The 19,738-nt window shown below is 26.8% G+C and overlaps 5 protein-coding genes and 1 long non-coding RNA gene across 11 annotated transcripts; 4 read left to right on the top strand and 2 right to left on the bottom strand.

Moving 5' to 3' along the window:
* The first annotated feature begins 833 nt into the window (after positions 1 to 833).
* On the top strand, positions 834 to 2,573 carry LOC100652119. Its single transcript, XM_003396339.4, has 5 exons — positions 834 to 1,116; positions 1,180 to 1,301; positions 1,375 to 1,496; positions 1,605 to 1,681; positions 2,379 to 2,573. The coding sequence occupies exons 1-5, from the start codon at positions 990 to 992 to the stop codon at positions 2,534 to 2,536; spliced, it is 606 nt and encodes a 201-aa protein (XP_003396387.1). The 5' UTR covers positions 834 to 989; the 3' UTR covers positions 2,537 to 2,573.
* Positions 2,574 to 2,879: 306 nt separating this feature from the next.
* On the top strand, positions 2,880 to 3,643 carry LOC105665884 (NADH dehydrogenase [ubiquinone] 1 beta subcomplex subunit 11, mitochondrial). Its single transcript, XM_012310022.3, has one exon. The coding sequence runs from the start codon at positions 3,055 to 3,057 to the stop codon at positions 3,490 to 3,492; it is 438 nt and encodes a 145-aa protein (XP_012165412.2). The 5' UTR covers positions 2,880 to 3,054; the 3' UTR covers positions 3,493 to 3,643.
* Positions 3,644 to 4,142: 499 nt separating this feature from the next.
* LOC100651640 (Golgi reassembly-stacking protein 2) lies at positions 4,143 to 6,403 on the bottom strand. Its single transcript, XM_003396335.4, has 7 exons — positions 6,167 to 6,403; positions 5,824 to 5,904; positions 5,526 to 5,729; positions 5,231 to 5,448; positions 5,066 to 5,150; positions 4,688 to 4,991; positions 4,143 to 4,622 (listed from the first exon to the last, which is right to left on the bottom strand). Exons 1-7 carry the CDS (start codon positions 6,227 to 6,229, stop codon positions 4,258 to 4,260), a joined length of 1,320 nt encoding a protein of 439 aa, XP_003396383.2. The 5' UTR covers positions 6,230 to 6,403; the 3' UTR covers positions 4,143 to 4,257.
* Positions 6,404 to 6,800: 397 nt separating this feature from the next.
* LOC100651880 (probable kinetochore protein nuf2) lies at positions 6,801 to 9,012 on the top strand. The gene is made up of 8 exons (XM_003396337.4): positions 6,801 to 7,217; positions 7,312 to 7,453; positions 7,528 to 7,736; positions 7,811 to 7,957; positions 8,031 to 8,266; positions 8,377 to 8,562; positions 8,648 to 8,810; positions 8,876 to 9,012. The coding sequence occupies exons 1-8, from the start codon at positions 7,062 to 7,064 to the stop codon at positions 8,909 to 8,911; spliced, it is 1,275 nt and encodes a 424-aa protein (XP_003396385.1). The 5' UTR covers positions 6,801 to 7,061; the 3' UTR covers positions 8,912 to 9,012.
* A 603-nt stretch (positions 9,013 to 9,615) lies between these two features.
* LOC100651760 (hyccin) lies at positions 9,616 to 17,688 on the bottom strand. Of its 5 annotated transcripts, none has more exons than XM_012310017.3 (9): positions 17,564 to 17,688; positions 16,998 to 17,390; positions 16,559 to 16,693; positions 15,973 to 16,098; positions 15,682 to 15,899; positions 15,465 to 15,611; positions 15,223 to 15,353; positions 15,029 to 15,145; positions 9,616 to 13,228 (listed from the first exon to the last, which is right to left on the bottom strand). In XM_012310017.3, the coding sequence occupies exons 2-9, from the start codon at positions 17,145 to 17,147 to the stop codon at positions 12,705 to 12,707; spliced, it is 1,548 nt and encodes a 515-aa protein (XP_012165407.1). In that variant the 5' UTR covers positions 17,148 to 17,390; positions 17,564 to 17,688; the 3' UTR covers positions 9,616 to 12,704. The 5 variants fall into 5 exon arrangements, with proteins under 5 accessions (XP_012165407.1, XP_012165406.1, XP_012165410.1 ...); XM_012310016.3 differs by having other exon boundaries at positions 16,998 to 17,164; positions 17,564 to 17,666; XM_012310020.3 differs by having other exon boundaries at positions 16,998 to 17,113; positions 17,564 to 17,650.
* LOC100651523 lies at positions 17,653 to 19,340 on the top strand. Of its 2 annotated transcripts, XR_007224742.1 has the most exons (7): positions 17,653 to 17,667; positions 17,863 to 18,146; positions 18,331 to 18,387; positions 18,571 to 18,616; positions 18,794 to 18,839; positions 19,017 to 19,062; positions 19,247 to 19,340. It is a non-coding gene; the product is annotated as an uncharacterized LOC100651523 (long non-coding RNA). The 2 variants fall into 2 exon arrangements; XR_007224741.1 differs by having other exon boundaries at positions 19,017 to 19,340.
* The last annotated feature ends 398 nt before the right edge of the window (positions 19,341 to 19,738 follow it).

The following is a 19,738-nucleotide window of genomic DNA, read 5'->3' as shown; positions in this document are numbered from 1 at the left end:
GCGAATTTAAATTATTTAATGGAACATTAACTGATGCCCGATCAATACTTTCTTAACTAACAAATTACAAAATCCTCTTGAAAACGTTCCATACGCTACCAGGACATGGTTTTAATATGATGGTGCTGCTATACATAATGACCGCCGAGTTTATATAACTCTGAATAAACATGTCTTCTGGAAAATGAAGTAAAATTCTCTTCTCATCAAAATCTCCAGATCTAACCCCTTTAGGTCTTTCTTTGTAAGGTTTCACGAGGAAACAACCCATTTATTGCAAGGAACTAACCACTCCTAAAAAAGTTAATATAAAAATTCGCACAAGGAATGCCTGCCAACAAATTAGTTCCGCAACTTTCCAGAACGTGGAGAACTGTCGTTTATGAAGAGAATAGCTCATTGCATCGATGTACAAAGCTGCCCTTTCAAATGTAAGACATAGAGAACAAATTCTATACATATTTGACGAAGATAAGCTTTAAATGGGAATGAGTGAACCCGAATGACTTTTAGAAACCAACATTTTATAGGTCAATAATTTCGAACCATGGTTTATAAACATGACTAAATGAAAACATATAGTTCCATTAAAAAAAAAAAACAGAGATCTTGACATCTCGAGAACACCTTCACCATCATTATAAAATATTTTCCTTGAAAGAGCACAAGTATTACTTGAAATACTTTTCTGAATAATGTACAGTTTACGAGATATTTGCATGGATCAATTAAAATTATACACCCTGTATATAATCTTATCTATTTTCTTAATCGTAATTTTGTTTTATCACAGCGTGATAGTAGCATATTAATTAAAATCCCTAACTCGCTTTGAGGCGACTTTGGGATATTTTGATGGTATTATTGGCAGTAACACATAGTGACGTTTCAAAATTTGTAACTGAAGATAACTGACATTATAAATTTGTGTTTATAGTTCTCTCATTTTTACCAAATGTTTTAACAGTGACATTAGTGTAAATGTAATAATGAATGAAATAATGACGCTTAAGGAAAATCATATAAAAATTTCGGATTTACAAGTTAAGGATTTACTGCAGAATCAGATCAAGTTAATCGATCATATCAAAAATAAACGAAATCAAGACTTTAGCGGTAATTTATTACATTATTTGTATCGTACTTTTTGTGTACAAATAAAGGTATTTTCTTTTTCAGAAGATGGAATAAAGATCACAGATTTAACATCAAAAATAACTTCTATGAGGGATACCCTTCAGTCTGAAAAACAAACATTGGAATATAAAAATCATGTTTTATCTAAGCACATAGACCACATAGTAATTGTTATTTTTGTATATTACATTGTTATAAAATAATACAGCAGAAATAAAAATTTAATACTTTTTAAAGACAGAGTTGGATGCAGAGAAAAATAAATTTTTGGAAGAATGTCAACAATTGGAATTGCAAAGAAATAAACTTAAAACATGTAAACGAAACATACAGGATCAAGAATTACTAGATCAAGGAAGGTTTGTATCTGGTTATAATTTATTAATATTTTACTATGCTCATTCATACTTGTATTATGTCTTAATACTAATAAGATTTTGTTTTTTTGTTCTTTTTTGTAATTACAGAAGAAAATATGCTTTATATAGAGAATTAACTGGGATACGATGGGATTTTGGAAAGCTTAAAGAGAATATTACAGGAAGTATCCTTTTAACTTATAAAATTCCTGTAATTTAAACAAAATTTAGAATTTCACACATGTGTGTACGTACGTGTGTGTGTATAGTATGAAAAGTATATAGTTTTATTATATGAAAAAATGGTTCAAACAAGAAGTGAGTGGTTTTAAAGGACATAATCTGGTATAATTAGTATTTTGGTGATGGTTAGGTAGAGATTATATGAGGATGGTATCCATTTTTTTAAATGGGATCATACAGTTTTAAATACAGTAATCGATCTATTTCTGCATTCCCTATAAAAAAGTATTAATCTATTTATATCGAAAAAATATTAGTTGAGCAGATATTCTAACTTTAATTTGTAAAATTTAATATATGAAAGACAAAAGCAATGTAAACATGTTTTGCATCATTCATTATTGTTTATTTTTGCTTCGTACATTAAATTTGACAAATTAAAGTTAAAATATCTCCTAAACTTATAAAAAATGTTTAGCTGGATCAATTAAATGCTATGTCAAAGTTACCTTAATATCTCAGATAATATAAGGTATTGGGAAATCAAAATGTTATTTTCTGGTCAGACTCCTGAAATATAATAAATTTCATTTTAAAGATTTTTTGATAAAGTCAATAGATAACAACTTATTTCAGGTGATAGTTTTTACTGATACATCCTATATATATATAAAACTATATCCTTAATAATAATATTAGATATATATAAAGGGGTGTACATCCATCACTTTTCTTATTCAAATGAAGAAAATACAAAAGATTTGAATAATCTTTTATGGCAAGAGATATATCAATCTGTGATCCATAATGAACATAAAAACACATATGACAAGGAAAATACTGTACAAAATAAATAATTGTATCATGAATTGAAATAAATTTCTATTCCATAAATTTTGTCACCAATATAAAAATATTCCTTCAAAAGTAAAAGCATGATAAGTTACTAGATTTGAAAATCTACAAAGTAAATATGTGTGAAGCTAATATTATTTTTAATTTTAAATATAATCCTGAATATTTATCATAGTTTATTATATTTTTTTATTATTTATATTATATATTAATACTTTTCTGATTTATTTACAAAATCTACTCTCTTCAAGCCGTAATCATCAAATTGATGATTACCTTTCTCAAATTTAAAATCAAGGCGCCATATTACATGTGTCTCTAAATGTTAGGTTAGGTCATTCACGCAATTTATATTTGCAATTTCTAACCTTTAAAGTTGGTCGTCATCTTCTACGTACATGTATGCGAGTATCTAATTTTGGTTTCTGAAATTGTTACGATATATTGGTAACATAATAAAGTAACGAATACATAGAAGAACGGTATTTTGCTAGAAAAAATAAGTTCTCATTAAAGAAGGATGTCAATTCTACTACGATTCATCCGTTCTCAAGGAATTAAGAGCGGATTGACGTTTCTAAGGCCGAAAGAAAACAATATATGTAACAGAATACACCGAAGTGATGTATCAGTTAAAAATTCTGAAAAAGAAAGTACGTATGAGGTAAAAAAACCATGGGTCAGCTATGGATTTTATAAAGACGATCAAAAAGCTGATAGCCAAGCCATGCATGTAACATTCTTTATATCTGTATCCGTGGTTTTGGTGTTTGGTGCTCTTGTAATTGGTTATGCACCAGACCCATTTCTGAAAGATTGGGCTCAACGAGAAGCATATTTGCAACTTCGTTACAGAGAAGAACATGGTTTAGTACCAATTGATCCAAATCTAATAGATCCATCAAAAATCAAGCTCCCAAGTGAAGAGGAATTAATTGATGTTGAAATAATTATTTAAACAATATCAAAATTGTGGAGAAGAAATTCTAAGAAAAACACTAGCAGTTTTAATTATTAAAATAAAATCTGTTATTCTAATATTTACACAATAACAGTTGATACAAGATCAATCTGTACAATATTTAATAAATGATTCTTGTTCAAAATAATAGTTTTGATTTTGCTGTATAAATGTTTTCCAAATTTAATGTTTATTAGCAGACACACAATTTATATTTTGAGAAAGATATATTTGCATTTGTTTTGCTGTCTACATTGTTAAAAATAATTGCTGAAATTTAAATCACTATTAATTTCTGAATCTTAAATAAAATCTATTTCATTAATATGTAAATGTTTTATTCCTTTATTTAATAACAAATTCAAACTTTTAGTCTGCATATACATTACATATATATAAAGTTTAGTGAATAAAAAATAATATTTATCGTTATACATAAGTATCGACAACGACAAAATATAAGAAGAAACAGATCAAGTAATATGTCAAGATTTAATACTTTTTGAAATGTTTTAATTTGACTTTAGTTTAAGTAGTTATTTCTTATTATTCCTTATCTATGTACAGAATTACATAATTTATCCCTGCATGTCTGAAAATTTGTATACATTACGTTTAAACAAATAATAAAGTATAAATGCATAAAGTATAGTAATACATATATTCGTAATAGATACATTACGCTCTTTATTTTATCTTTATTCTTCAATATTTACTTTATTATAAAACAGATATTTTTTTTCATTAGAAATAACATAATCGTTACTGCGTTGTTGTTGGTGGCACCGTAAATGTAGGAGCTGTACTAACACCAATCAATTCATTTTGCTGGAGAACAGATGGATAGAAAGAAGAATTTTGTGGCATACTTGCACTAACGGTAATAGGTGGCATCCCGGGTAACGATATAGGCGTCATTACTACGTGAGGTTGAGGCACATTAAACTGTACTGGTGGTGATATATCACTCTGTACAGTTGTGAAATCTTTGCGTGTACCGACAACACCAATTGCTTTGCTTAAAACTGTCGCATTAGTAGTAAAAGTTGGCAAAGGTGGAGTAGTTGGCATACCAGGTATATTCGGCATTGTATTTTGATGTGATGATGACATGATAGGATCATTATCTGAATAAAAATAATGTCATTATATTTACTTATTTAAAAGTTAATAATAATTTATGTATACTTACTACATGTCGTATTTACAACAGTTTGATTAGCCATAACATGGGACACAGAATTAGTAGTAGTAGATCCTCCAATAGTAGCAGGATTCAATTGAGGCATAGTATATGTTTGTACACTCGATGTGTATATATTTTGCACCGTTGTAGTAGAAGTAGTTTCAACTTCGGATTTTGTAACATTTTCTTGTGCTGACATGTAATTCGGTGGAATAGAGAAACCTGGTGGTACGTTTATAATCACATTACTTTCTTCTGTTTGAGTAATGCTTGACGTAACTGGATTTGGATTAGTAGCTTTAACATGAGACTACAAAAGAAAGAAATAGAACTTAGTTACAATACTTTGATAAATTTCTTGTGATATTTCAAATTGGTACATACTGTATACAAATTATTTGATTTATGCTCTTGAATATTTCTAATGGGTATTCTGTGCAGATATCCATAACCAATTCCACAACCCAAACTATAAAAGTGTAAAAAATATTTGTAAGATATGAATTACAGTAATATTTTGAAATACTAATGTTAGGTTAACAAATTTACCTTCCTTCTCCACCCCAAGTATGATTGGGTGTAATTGTAACTTCTCTACAAGAATCATCTTCTGTGTTATATATGTACATTTTCAAAGGTCGTGATTCATGTGCTTCTATTAAAGTAAATATATCCTCAGATTCGTGTAAAACTGAATCAGCACCAATAATATAATCTGTGAATGGACGTAGACCTGCTAATTCAGCTGGAGAAGATGGATGCACTTCCTACAAAACATAATTCAAAAAATTTGCCTTCTTATGTACTTTTTAACTTTTTCTGACTTAATTGAGGTTATACTTACAAGAACATGCCAAACATTTTCATTGGAACCTTCAAAAGAACAAAACCTTACACTAACACCAAGGAGACCCTGTCCACCCCATGTGAGACTAGGTACTATAACAGTTTGTCTTACAGATTGTGTTTTACTGCTGTATACTGTAAGTGTTAGTTTTTTATCTACACCATTTCTGAGAAGCTCCTTTAACGTATCATTATCTTGATTCTGTAAGAATAAATTATTCTTTTAATTTAAACATTACACAAATTTAATAAATTCTATTAATATAAAGTATCAATAGGTATCATGAAACACATACCAAGCGTGTATCTCCAATAGAGACAATAAAGTCAAAGAATGCTTCCAGTCCAGCTTTCTGACCAGGAGAACCTTCCTGTACCTATTTAAGTCATGATGTTTGAATCAAATTTACTAAATATCTAACAAAAAGATAGCTACATTTATTAAAAAATAACTTGAAACTTCCAATTTTAGGATAATCTAATATGTGATGAAATTACTTCATAAATTTTTTCTTAAACTATAGTAAATTTATAATATATATCAAAATATTAATTACTGAAAGTTTAAGATTTATTTTGGTAAATAAAAAAAGTATGAATATATAAAATAAACTATACTATTTCAACAAATGTTCTTACCCTCAATATATGGTAACCTTCTGTGCCACCTCCTGGTATTTGGATACTATGAGAAGATCCCATTTTTAAAGAGGAAACTTCTTAGGTCGCTTGGTTTAAAAGAATACAAAGCATTAAAGTGATTGTTGTCTGAGAATTAGTAACAGAAGTAGAAAAATATGTAACACAAAATCTATGTACAAATTCGTTGGTGACGTAGCCTATCATATGCAGAGGTTCTGCTATGCTATATACTTACGATTCAGTGTTACCAATTTAACAATATAAATATATGTCATTTCTTTTATAAAAAGAGAAGTGTTTACTGATTGTAAATAATTTGTGACTAAATTAGTTAACTTGGCTGATTTAATGAACTCACAATAATTCTATAATATTATCGTTATAATTTTATAAATATATACATTGAAATATAATATTGAATTTTGTAATGACATTTAAATTGTTAATAGGACTTAAATTTTGTCTAATATTTTTCTTCATGTATAAATCATAGCAAATAATATTTCGCATGTAATATCGATAAATTTATTTTTGAGTATTACACATAATATAACATATATATACGTATAGTATTTTAAATAAATTCATTTTCTAAAATATGAAAGACGCATTTAATGCATTTACATGAAAAATTTTAGAAAATTAGTTATAGATCTTAATTTGATATATGTTAATTTATGAACTTATATATTTAATAAATACAAGTAGATATTAGGAGATTGATATGAAAATTTCAATTGAAAACTTGCTATAAAGAATAGTTAGACATCATTTGCGCATGTGTTATAAATAAATTCGAACATGTTTGAAATTAAACTATCTGTAACTGTCTCATAAAGGTAAAGCGAGAACAATTCGTATTGTAAGTACGAAAAATCTTTAAATACGAAACATGGATTTAGATATAGAAAAGATTCATAGTATTTTAACTGAAGCTAATCTTCCGTCAAGCATAAATGATTTAAAAAATCCAACAGAAGAATTTATTGTAAACCTAATTGACACATTTCTAAGAAGGTTTCATATTGATGTTAATGCAATTGATAATGTAAGAAATATATTATTTATTATTCAAATACAAATATAATTATACAAAAAAATACAATACAAAATACAATACACAAAATTTAATTTTACTATAGGCAACAATAGAACAACGGGACATAATGTCATACTGTGAAGATTTTACTATAATTGCACTCATAAATTTGCATGTTGTTATGGTTCAAATATGTGATAGAATATATTTAAAAGATCTGTGTATTACAGATATTACTAGTCCAGGTAGTATTTAATTATAAACTTAAAAATGTTATAAATAATATTTGTCACTTTGATGAAAAATGACTATTATTCAGGATCAAAAAGAGTACGGAAACAAGCAAAATTCCTTGCAAATTTCATATTGTACGCAACTAATAAAGAATCAGATATAGAAGATAAAGTTATTGAAATTCAGAACCGGGCAAAGATCTTACACGATATGGTAGAAAAGAAAAATGAAATATTGCAAGCTATAAATGACAAGGCATTGCATATAGCAAAACAACTATCAATAAAGGAAAAGGTACTATTATTGGTAAATTCAGTTTGTATTTATATTATGAATTATTTATATCATATTGATCTATTCTTATTTAGCTTATTGCTGAAATTCAAAAGCTACAGTCTAAACGTGAGAAGAATAATAAAAAACAAATTGAATTAGCGGCAAAGATAACAGCTGCAGAAGAGGAAAAGCAAAAGACAGTGGAACTTTGTGGAACTTATAAAGCACAAGCATTAAAGGTAAATTAACATCTGAAAATTGAAATTATTTGTATGTATTATATTACATAATGATTACAATATATAATTATAGTCAAATAAAACAATAACAGAATTGCAATCAGAAATTGTAAAATCTCCTGAAGGATATCAAAAGCGTTTAAGTGAATTAGAACAACAGCTAAGTGCTAAAGTCAAGGAACGTGAAACAATACAGGCAGCATTCCAGGATAAAAAATGTTTGATCGAACAACAAAAAAATGAATTGGCTTTTACTCAAGAACTATTGGAAAAGTTCACTGAAGTTCGAGATGTACACGATCGGTTAAAGTGATTAAATAATTTTTTTTTAATCTTGATATATATATGATGATATAATTAAGAATTTCTTAGGTATTAATTTATTACACTCTCAGCTTTTTTCTATTTCCTATTTTCAGAAAAATAAAAGTACAAGAGGATACTGTAAAGAAACAAGTTGATACTCTCAGAACAGATGTTGCAGAATCTGAGAAAAGATTAGTAATTCAAAAGGATCATGATAAAGAAGATGAAATAAACGAACTTCAAGCACAGTGTGATGAACGTCTCTCCCCTTTACGTAATTTAAATACTCAATTATTAAGGTGATTTAGAATTAAAATTTCCTATACTATTTTAAATAAAGGATTATTTCCTTTGCCTGGATCTAAAAAAGATTTTTAATTACAGTAATAAGAAATTATGTAAAGAAAATTTAGAAAAAGCACAAATTCAACACAATGAAGATTGTTTAAAGCTAAAAAAGATACAGAATATGATAAAGAAATTGGAAGATGAAACTGCAGGACTTTTAAAAAATTACCAAGATTTATACAACAATGAAATGTCAAATGTAAGTTTTATTAGAATGTCACATATTATACAATATATATATAATTAATTTTTTTGCATTATTAGGAAAAATCATTATGGAAAACGTGGACAATAGAATAACAATCGTGTTATATCTTGTAAATGTATCAGGGAATATATATTTAAAAACACAGTGTATCTTATTTCATTTAATTACATATATTAACAGCATTTCTGTATAATTTATTGCGTATTTATTTATCTAAATATTATTTTTATTGCATCATTTAATAAGTGCTAAAGAATAATTAATGTGAATAAATATATAAAATACAACAATACAGCTTTAATACAAGAATTAACATAAATATTTCGATTTTCTCTATTAGCTTATTTAATAGTTTTATTGCATGTATTACCAAGTAGTAATTTCAACAGATTTATGGCGATAAGTTTGATAATTACAAGTAGATTTTCTACAAGTCATAATACTCGTAAAAAGATAAATAAAGAATAAATCTTTATTTTATTTACACTTATAATAAAATTCAATTATATGTGTATATATGGAACAAGTTACATACTTGATTTTAAATTCAATGTACAAAACTCATCATTATATCTATAAAATTCATAAGTTGAAATATATCTCAATTCTCATGGCTTTACATTTAAAATAGTTTTCAAAGCATGAACGTTTTAATAAAATAATTTCAATTTATATAGTTTTAATATATTAACAATTTTAATTTAATAATATCTGTAATGTAACAATTTCAAATTGTTTGGAATGTATTCTGTTTTTAAAAATGCACAGTTGCAAATGACTGAATTTTTACTTAATAGTGAAAGAAAAGTATGCCTTCATCTTTTGATGTTGATAATGAACATATGTCGTCATTATGAAAAAGATATGTATTTTGTGCATTTTGTTTTAATTTTGTTTTATGTTTACAAAGTATGCCAATGTTAATATTGGCTTTATATTAGACATGCAATGAAAATCGAATGTTTCATCAATAAACTCAATCAAATCTCCTCTGTGCAATAAGTTTATATATTATTTACATATTGATAGCTTTAACAATATAACAAGCTTTAACACTATATCATAAATTAAAATAATGTACAATATTTATAACAGCATATACATGAATCGTCATAATTTTGCATAATTTGCACAAACATACAAGATATTGTGGTTATTATTTATCGCTGTATGAGTATCATTAATAGTTGTCATGAAACATTATATACATATTTTTCTTTTTGTATACAAGAGTTTTCTCTATGTATATATGATAGAATATATACTAAGTGCCCAAGAAAATTTGTCAAATGTACAGAAAAGAGCAATTCTTTAACAAATAGTGAATGGCTCCAATGTTTACATTAAATCTTACATTTCTTATATATTCACCAATTCCCCTTTGTTTTTATCTTTTGTACAAGTATTTCAATAAATTTAACAATCTTTTAACTTATCTGCTGTGTAGATGTTCTCCCTATACAGTTTATATTATTTAATACTTACAATTCATATTATTTCTTGTTTGTTTAAACATTTATATTTCACACACGTATGTATAGGGACGTGTAATTTTAGGTATAATAATGTATATAATCAAACCAAACTTATAAACTTAAGTTATTAATACAATTTAATTGATTAAATTACACTACATGGCAGTGATACAGAAAACTAAATTCTGGCTCCCTCCAAATAAATTAATTTATAATCTTGTGGTTTCTGCTTTTGTTTCTCCAATGGTTATCAACTTAGAACTTTCAAATAATATAAAGAACTATTTTTCTTAAATTGTGTTTCACATCATATGCTATGTATAAAGTATTAGAAAGTGTTCAGATATTTTCATTTTAAAATCTTACTAGTTACAAAGATTCTCCGAACTAATTATCTTCAATGTTCAAAAAAAGCAGAAACACATGCATTTTGCACAGTATTTTTTAATAATACAAAAGAAATAAAAATAAAATATCTTTTTATTGAAAAATTATAATATAACATTCGTAACAATAATACACTGGAATAGGGAACAATTTGAAAGTTGTAATAAAATATAGCAAATTTCGATCAGTTTATGTTCTAAATAAATTCAGAAATCATGGAATTCCAAAAATAAATTGTGAAAGTAATGATGCTATACAAAGTCCCGTCTTTCTTAAGAAGTAGAATATAAATCAGCCTCCTTTTATTATTTGATAGACTGAATTTATGATTATTAAAAATATTTTAAAGTGTCACAAGAGTTAAATGATTGCTTTGGGGACACATTCATATAATGTATATTATATATTTCCCTTTCTTTCTTTTTTTTTGATTTGATATTAATATGCATATGATACCATACTGAACACTTTGATTGATTAATAAATCATAATGGTATACTTTTTTATCGGACTAAGTAATAATGTGATGTAATGTACAGTCTTTTTAAGTAAATACCAATTCCAAGTTTTGATCTTTTAAACACATATTACTCAGATTTATGAACATTTTTATGATTCTTAGTATTTTTTCAGTAATTATAAATTTTAAATTAGTTTTGTTATGTTATTTAAAACAAGAGATAATCAATAAATAATTTTGAAAAAATATTTTGCTTTAAATATTTTCTGTCACAATGTATATTTACAAACACTGTTATGTGCTGTTAGAATTGTGAAGATTTACTTGCAAATATTTTTCTCAACGCATTTTTACTACTATAAAGTAAGATTACTCTTAGTATTAGAATTATGGGAAAACATTCATATAAATTATTTTAAAACTGAGATTGAATAAACACGATGCAATGAGTTAAAAACATTTTGTTCATTCGAAATTTATGACAAAACATATTTTTATTTAAACGTAATTTGCACGTAATTCTATATAGATAGACATAAAGATGTTATAGAAAATACGATTATTAGAAAAATTATAAGATTTCTTTAAATTCAATTTTTACTGTCTCAAAGAATAAGCCAGTCATATTATATTCTTTTCACAGAATATTCCATACTAGATATTCGATACTGCAAATAATTTTTTTTATGAAATTATAAGATATCTCCATTATTTTTTGCTATAGGATACAGAACGAAATTATTAGCATTCATAAAATTACTAGCCATTTAGCCTATTTTTCCATGAAAATGTACAAACATAATAGAATTAAATAATGTAGTTATTAAAAAATAACATTAGCCCATCTGTGTGTCTTTCTGGTTTCCAAGGAGCCAAGGCCTAAGTAACTGAGTGAAGAATGACAAAATAAAAGATATTATATTAAAAAGCAACATTACTTAATTTAATAAATATAATTTTGAAACAATTGATATAAACCTTTTTATTATAATATTCTGAATTAATTAAAATATTGTCCTTTCACTTTGATACTTTGAATTAATTAAAATATTGAATTACTTTCCTACGAGTCTATTAAATTTTTTGATAAGTAAAATCTTTAAACAATCATATACTAGAATATTCGAATATAAATCTATTGAATGGTTTAACAGACATATTATAAGAACGATTATAACAGAATCCTTTAATATACAAAGATGTATCTTCATCAAAGAAAAATATTTAGTGTGAACTTATTATTCCCTTCCCCATTACTATTTTATTAACTTTTTTTTAAACAGAGTATGGAGATCAATATAGTAATGGACCACTTTTGAATCAACTATGTACAATAATATTCGCTCCAAAATACAATAACATATTAAATAAATGTTGGTCTGTCACAGAATCAATAATTTAATTTAATTATATATAAAACACTGTGTATATATTCTTAAAAATAAGGAAAGAATATGTATGTACAATTAAATAAGAAACTACAACAATAATTTGTTTCAGTCGTTCAATGTATGATCCATTACTCTTTTCCTCATTTCCGTTCTAAAAATCTATCTGTATAATTTAAACAGAACTGACTTGGATAGACGAAGTTAGCGATTCATTTTCATTATGTGTTCTTAAAGTAACAGAAGTATCCATATTAGTGTTATCTATCTCTCCGCCTAACGCAAGACGTTCACCATCAATCAAAGAAACATTGTCTACTGTAACTGAATTATTTTCTACACTATTATTCTTTTTCCTGACTGAACACCCATTAACATTTCCATCGATTTCTGTTGATTCACTATTTAACATAGAGGAACTACCTTTAATACTTTCCTTCGAAGTCGCTTGAGATCCAAGTCTTTTTTCCTTTTCAGGAATGCTAACGTGAGCATTCTTAGCTATTTTACCATCCTTTTCTCGCGGCTTTTTCCCAAGTACCGGGAAATTCGTGATTTTGGACGCAGTCTTTTGATCTTTCGATTGTCTTATTGAACCACCTCTATTTGGTTCTATCGATTCTTCTTCTGTGATTGATACAAGATTACTTTTACCTTCCCCTCCAGAATCTTCCTTTGTTTCTTGAATTGGTATGTCATCTAAACAAAAGAAAAAATAAGAATACGATATTAAAACCGTAAAAAGGTCATATTTTTAAGAAATACATTAAAATACTGTGAGAATAAAATGCACGAAATTAAGCAATCTGTGTAAAGCAGAAAATAAAAGGATTAAGCTTTATATTTGTACTATTATTTATATTTGTAAAATTTACATGTATGACAACATGAATGAAACATTTCATGCATGTTATAAATTAAGGGTAGCAAACAAACAAAAATATTAAAAAATTAACATTTAAGGACAGAATAGGAAATAGGAAAGACGTAGGGTAAACCTGTGTGATAACAAATGCACTATCTTCAGTGAAAATAAATGTGCCAAAACTGCATGCAGGTTTTCCATTATGTGCCTTTCGATAAAGTAAGTAATACTTTAGGCTTGAATTCTTTTGCTCTTAATAATGGTGGATCCTCTGAAACGAATTTATTGATAAATGCACAAACTGCTACTAATTAAAATAGTTAATGTTACACAGTGTAACAGCTAATTTGCCGTGTGTTTTGCTGGAGAAATTTTGATAATATTCAGTGATTCTAAAGTGCTGAAACTGAATCACTAGTACCATGTATTTGTTGACAGGGCAGCAGTCGTATGAAAACCAATTGATTTATTTCCTTCCAGATACAAATTTTCCATTGATTCATGAACCATTTCCCCTAGAAATTGTTCCTCCAATACATTATACAAATGCGAACTAGATCCAATTTTATTTTCGTCACGAGCTAAATCAGTGTTTTCTTTATGCTCTTTTCTCACTTTTTTCATATTGTGATCTTCACCCTTCTCAAATACATTTTTCTTCAAATGTTCTCTTAGATTTCGTTTAGGAGAGGATTTGATAGGGGAATTTTGATTGCTACATGTGCTTCCTCGTCTAGAGAATTCCATTGAGGAAGAACTGAGTTTTCTTATTTTGGTATCTTCTTCGCTTGAAATCGGAAGTGAATGCTTCCAATGCCAAGGGAACCTCTTCGTAGTGTTAGATACTGTTGGTTGTGGTTGCTTTTCAAGTTGGGTAGCGTACACTTCATCTTCAAATAACTTCTCATCCAGATCGTCTAACGACATATGTTTGCAAGCAATGCACATTTGCTTAGTCCAATAACTTATAAAATGTATTTGTTACTGATCAAGTATTTAAATATGTGTTCTATGTATTTGTGGAATATGTACTTCATGCAAAATTAAACTTTTATAAAGAAACAAATTTTTCTATCTGTGAATTTTGGAAATCTCATTCATACTACTAAATGCAAATATTGATCTATTCTAACTTAACTCTTATCACTCAAACCGTCAGCGATGCTGCCAATTGCAAACCAACGTTCTACTCCAACCGACAACATTGGAGTGATGAGGGATAAGAGTTATAAACTAAAATATATTTAGAAAGATAACTACAATTACTATAAAATGCCATTTGTTTATGGTAAAATTCATATACTTCATTATATTCATGCATTTTTCACCATGTATATATTAATATCTCATATTATATACTATATGTTTATCTTTTATTCTTAACTTCTATTTAAAAAAATTGTCTAGATTAAAAAGCTTTTAATTCATTTATCATTATGTTATTCATTTATTTCAGTGCATACTAATTAGTAATTGCTATACAACAACTGACATGCTGGATATTTATAATTAATTTAATAAAAGATAGTTCTCGTATTGTGCGTAAGACATTAAAAAAAATAAACATAAATAAAATGTCTGAGCATATTAATTTGTCAGATGATGTAAAGATTTAGTTAAAATAAAACATATACCTGGTAACTTTTTGGTCCGGAACGAAGCATTTGTGATCATCGATTTAGATACCGTAGCGGTTGCAGTAGCTGGCGATAATGCAACACTAATCCCAATTGGCCCGTCATTAGGTTGTCCTAGAATGATTAATTATCATTAAATATTTGTATAACATATTTTACATTTTTGTATTAATTATCTTGTATTGACATACCTGATGGTCCAGTACTGGCAGAATTACGTATAGCATTTGTGACTAGCATAACATCTGGATATGTTTCATAACATGCTCGATTATGAATATCGTCTACTGCTTGTGTTCCTAAATACCAACAGTCATTATACCTGCCAATATATGTTACTCTTTATTACTATTAATTTTAATAAAATATTTTCTTTATTAATATGATATTTACTTTACTTGACAAGTTACTATTTGAAAAATATGTTACTCACATAGCAAAGTATACAGCATGCAAAAATTCAAGGAGAAATTGACTTGATACAGGTATACGTGGTAGAAGTCTTGGAACAAAACTAGACTCGCTTCCATACGAGGATCGTTGATGATGTCCTGGCTTCATAAATCCTTGAGTAACAAGTCTGCAATAAATGATTTGATATAATTATTATATATTTATCAAATATATAAAAACAATTAGTTTCATCTTACTTGGTAGCAACTTTGCATAATTGCTCTAATGCAAATTTACTTATATAACCGAGTTGTTGATTATAGATAAAAAGAAGAGCAGTCATAACTTTTAATCTATTTTGAGCATTTAGTGTCTCAACTTGTTGCAGTGGACCCCAGCTAACAAGTTTCGTATTACATTCTTCAAACCTGCGTACTGCACTCTCAGTTAAAGAAGCAGGTGCTAAACTTGCAGGCTGTACAAGAAGGAGTAATTAGAATAACATTTACATACTTATAAAATTCAATTGTCTAGCGAAACAGATATACCTCATGAAATATGGAAAGCATGGCAAGTGAAGGTAGTCTAAAAGAAATTGCTTTTTGTTGCCCAGATTTATCCACTATTTCTAGATTATACAAACCAATTAGTAGTGTTTCTACAGACCGACAGTTCTGTAAAAAGAAAATTAACTTAACTGAGAGTAGTCAAATTAAAAGTTTGAGATAATGGATGCGTATGATTTACTTTTTGTATTAAGAAACAGCACTTATAATTCTTTTGTATATTTCTTAAGATGTATTTAACAAAATATTTAAAGAATGAAAATATTGATACATATTAAATGAAAATTGAGATCAAATATATTTTTAATTATCTGTTGTGTAAAAATTTCTAAATTACTGATATCATAATATCTTTTAACTTAAATTGCAGTTTGTACATATTTCGCTTGAGTATAACTGTCCTATAATTAAGGAATGACAGTGCTATTTTACCATATAATTTTGATTTAAATTATAGTTGTTTTGTTATATAACATAGACATTAATATGAATTATATTCTATTACATTATAAAACATGATTTAAGTATGTTATTTAAGTATTGTTTCCCAACAATTATAGTGTCTTACCTTAATGTCACCATGAGCTGCAGAATTCAAGTAAATGTATACTAATGTTGGCAAAAATTGCAAGGTAAACCTTTGCAATTCTGTTTCTCGAGAGCGATAAAAATTGTATAACTGATCGCATACTGTATCCATTAACTACAATGAATAAAAAATTGTTGATATAAATGAATAAAATATAATCTAATATACTTTCAAATAAAAGATAGAACTTTATACAGAAGACATTTTATTTGAGTTTTATTTCAATATAACATCTTTTCGGTCATAATTTCTAAGGGCATCGGTCTGCCCAATATTACAATGCTAGACAATACTTGAACTTTGACAGGAAAGAGTTAAAAAATAAACTAACAAAAACTTTATAAGATTTAATATATATGTCAAAGGAATTAATTAAATTCTATTAAGGTATAAAAAATATTTGTCAGAAATATATTACCTGACTATATTTACTACGTTCTTCCAAGAGTACATAAAGCGCTCTGACTATTTCATTGTCTTGTGATAAAGTAGTGGCAAAAGTATGGAGCTCTGACGATGACACATCTGCACAATCTACTAGCCATTCATTTATTAAACTTTCCGTCATTTTTATTTTCCTTTTGCCTGTGTCAATAAATCAGGATTTTGTTGATAAGAAATTTCGGTATCCAAGATAAACCATCTAATACTTTGACAATCATTACACGAATCTTATGATTGATCATCAAAATGATTTACTTATTCATAAATACGTTTCTTAAAAAACGTTCGTCCAGTATGCATCATTACATTCAATCGATTAATTTATGTCATGTTTAAGATAAATATGTAAATTGGAATACCAAGACAACTGTAATAGCATGAAATATCAGTAACATTGCTCGACGTCGTTGTCACGCGTGATTTCAATCTCTTAAATTTAAATCTCTCGTTTGTCGTTATAGTTACTCTTGTATTAATTAATGATAGTTAACAAGAAATCTACAACTCTGTTGAGATCACGCTGAAACATGTTTTAGTTACCTCCATGTCTTCATCGAACGGCATACAATTCTCACTTTTAAGGCTGACACTTGTAACTTTGTAACCACGGTCGCTTGTGAGATGAATTGCTAACAACTAGATAGGTATGTATCATTGTCATAAATGTACAAGAGAATCTACTCATTTTTGATTGGATAAAAACTTTAAATTATTTAGAATTAACGAAACTGAGATATAAATGTTGAATAAATATACAGTTATGATTTTTATAATACTTACATAAACCTCCAATTTTTTCATAATAATTCTATAATTATAAAAAATATGTTTTCAAATAGCCCTGTTCAAGATTATCGCATACATAAGAATTTACCCAGAGTCGGCAAAAAATGAATGTTCAGCTTCAAACTTAACATTCATACTTTTGGATCATTTTAAACATTACTGGTACTCACGCTGGTGATTCACAAAGATGTTTAAAATGAGGTTTGAAAATTATTTATTAAAAACTGAAGCGGCCACATAAGTTGGTCAAAAAATTAATGGAAAATTATAAAGATGTAAAGTAAAAGTTTTAGAATGTCATTTTATCCTTTCTCAACTTCTACAAATATTAACACAAGTAAGTGTCCAGCACATGTTTCCTATTATTTACAAATTTGCATTTCTTTCAAGATTTTGTAATCTAAAAACATCTGTAATAATAAATTATCGTTATTATGCAATGGTATTTTAATCAGTTAATTCTTCGTATTTATGAAAATTCTAAATAAATATTTTTGAACTTTGTAACAATTTATTTCCAGGAGGATCATTGAAACTTCCTAATGGTTAATCAAAGAATATCAAGGAAAAATGAAGTAGTATGTACTGTTTTTTTTCTTATTCTTATTTGCAGTAATATAAGAGTCTATATGATGAATCATTAACCACTGTATAAGATTCCATGATTATTTGGTACATGTACTACCAACTGAATCATTTGATTTAAGTAAACAAATATTGTAATTGTTAATAAAAATTTAATTTAGTTATATTGATTTCAGGTTATTGAATGGAGATATAATACTTACAAAGAGTTATTGCGATATGGTTAGTATTATTATTACTTCTTTATAAGATTTGTATTAAGAATTTTAATATATGATGACTTTGTCACTCATGAGTCCATGATTATTTGGTACATGCACTACCAACTGAATCATTTGATTTAAGTAAACAAATATTGTAATTGTTAATAAAAATTTAATTTAGTTATATTGATTTCAGGTTATTGAATGAAGATATAATACTTACAAAGAGTTATTGCAATATGGTTAGTATTATTATTACTTCTTTATAAGATTTGTATTAAGAATTTTAATATATGATGACTTTGTCACTCATGAGTCCATGATTATTTGGTACATGCACTACCAACTGAATCATTTGTTTTAAGTAAACATATATTATAATTGTTAATAAAAATTTAATTTAGTTATATTGATTTCAGATTACTGAATGAAGATATAATACTTACAAAAAGTTATTGCGATATGGTTAGTATTATTATTACTTCCGTATAAGATTTGTATTAAGAATTTTAATATATATGATGATTTGATCACTCACATATGAGTTCATGATTATTCATTACATGCACTACCAACTGAATTTTTAAACCTAAATGTTCAAACTTAATATGTTTAAGACATGTATTTTATAATATTTTTCATATTTTAGATGAGAAGATAATCCACTAAAGCAGTATTATCTAATTTGTACTTTTAACAAGAAAGTAACTGTACATATAATAAATACTATTTTTTAAAATATATATTTCTGTTTATTTAATATCTGATTAAATATCTAAATAGTTAATTTTCAATCTGTTTTATTTCAATTGTTTTCTATGTCTTTGTAATAAAATAACAGTATCTTTAAAGAGGTTTATGAATTATATTTTTCAAAAACAAATGATATGCAAAAATACATATATTATCTATATACAATATTTCATATCATCGGTGCAGCAATCAAGATATACATATATCATACATATAATTAACATTAAAACACAGATGAAAATGTGTACAGTATTACTTTGCCTAAATTAAACCAAATCTAAATCTGTGGGAGAAGAGAAACTTATAGCGAATCGTTTTTATTTTATAACAAGTCACTATAAGTACATTGTACTTTCAATTTACAGAGAATAATTCGGAAACGATATAC

The sequence above is a fragment of the Bombus terrestris genome, chromosome 7 (assembly GCF_910591885.1).
Source record: "Bombus terrestris chromosome 7, iyBomTerr1.2, whole genome shotgun sequence".
Lineage (NCBI taxonomy): Eukaryota > Metazoa > Arthropoda > Insecta > Hymenoptera > Apidae > Bombus > Bombus terrestris.
Note: the sequence above shows the minus strand (reverse complement) of the source record. Positions and strands in the feature narration are given on the sequence as shown.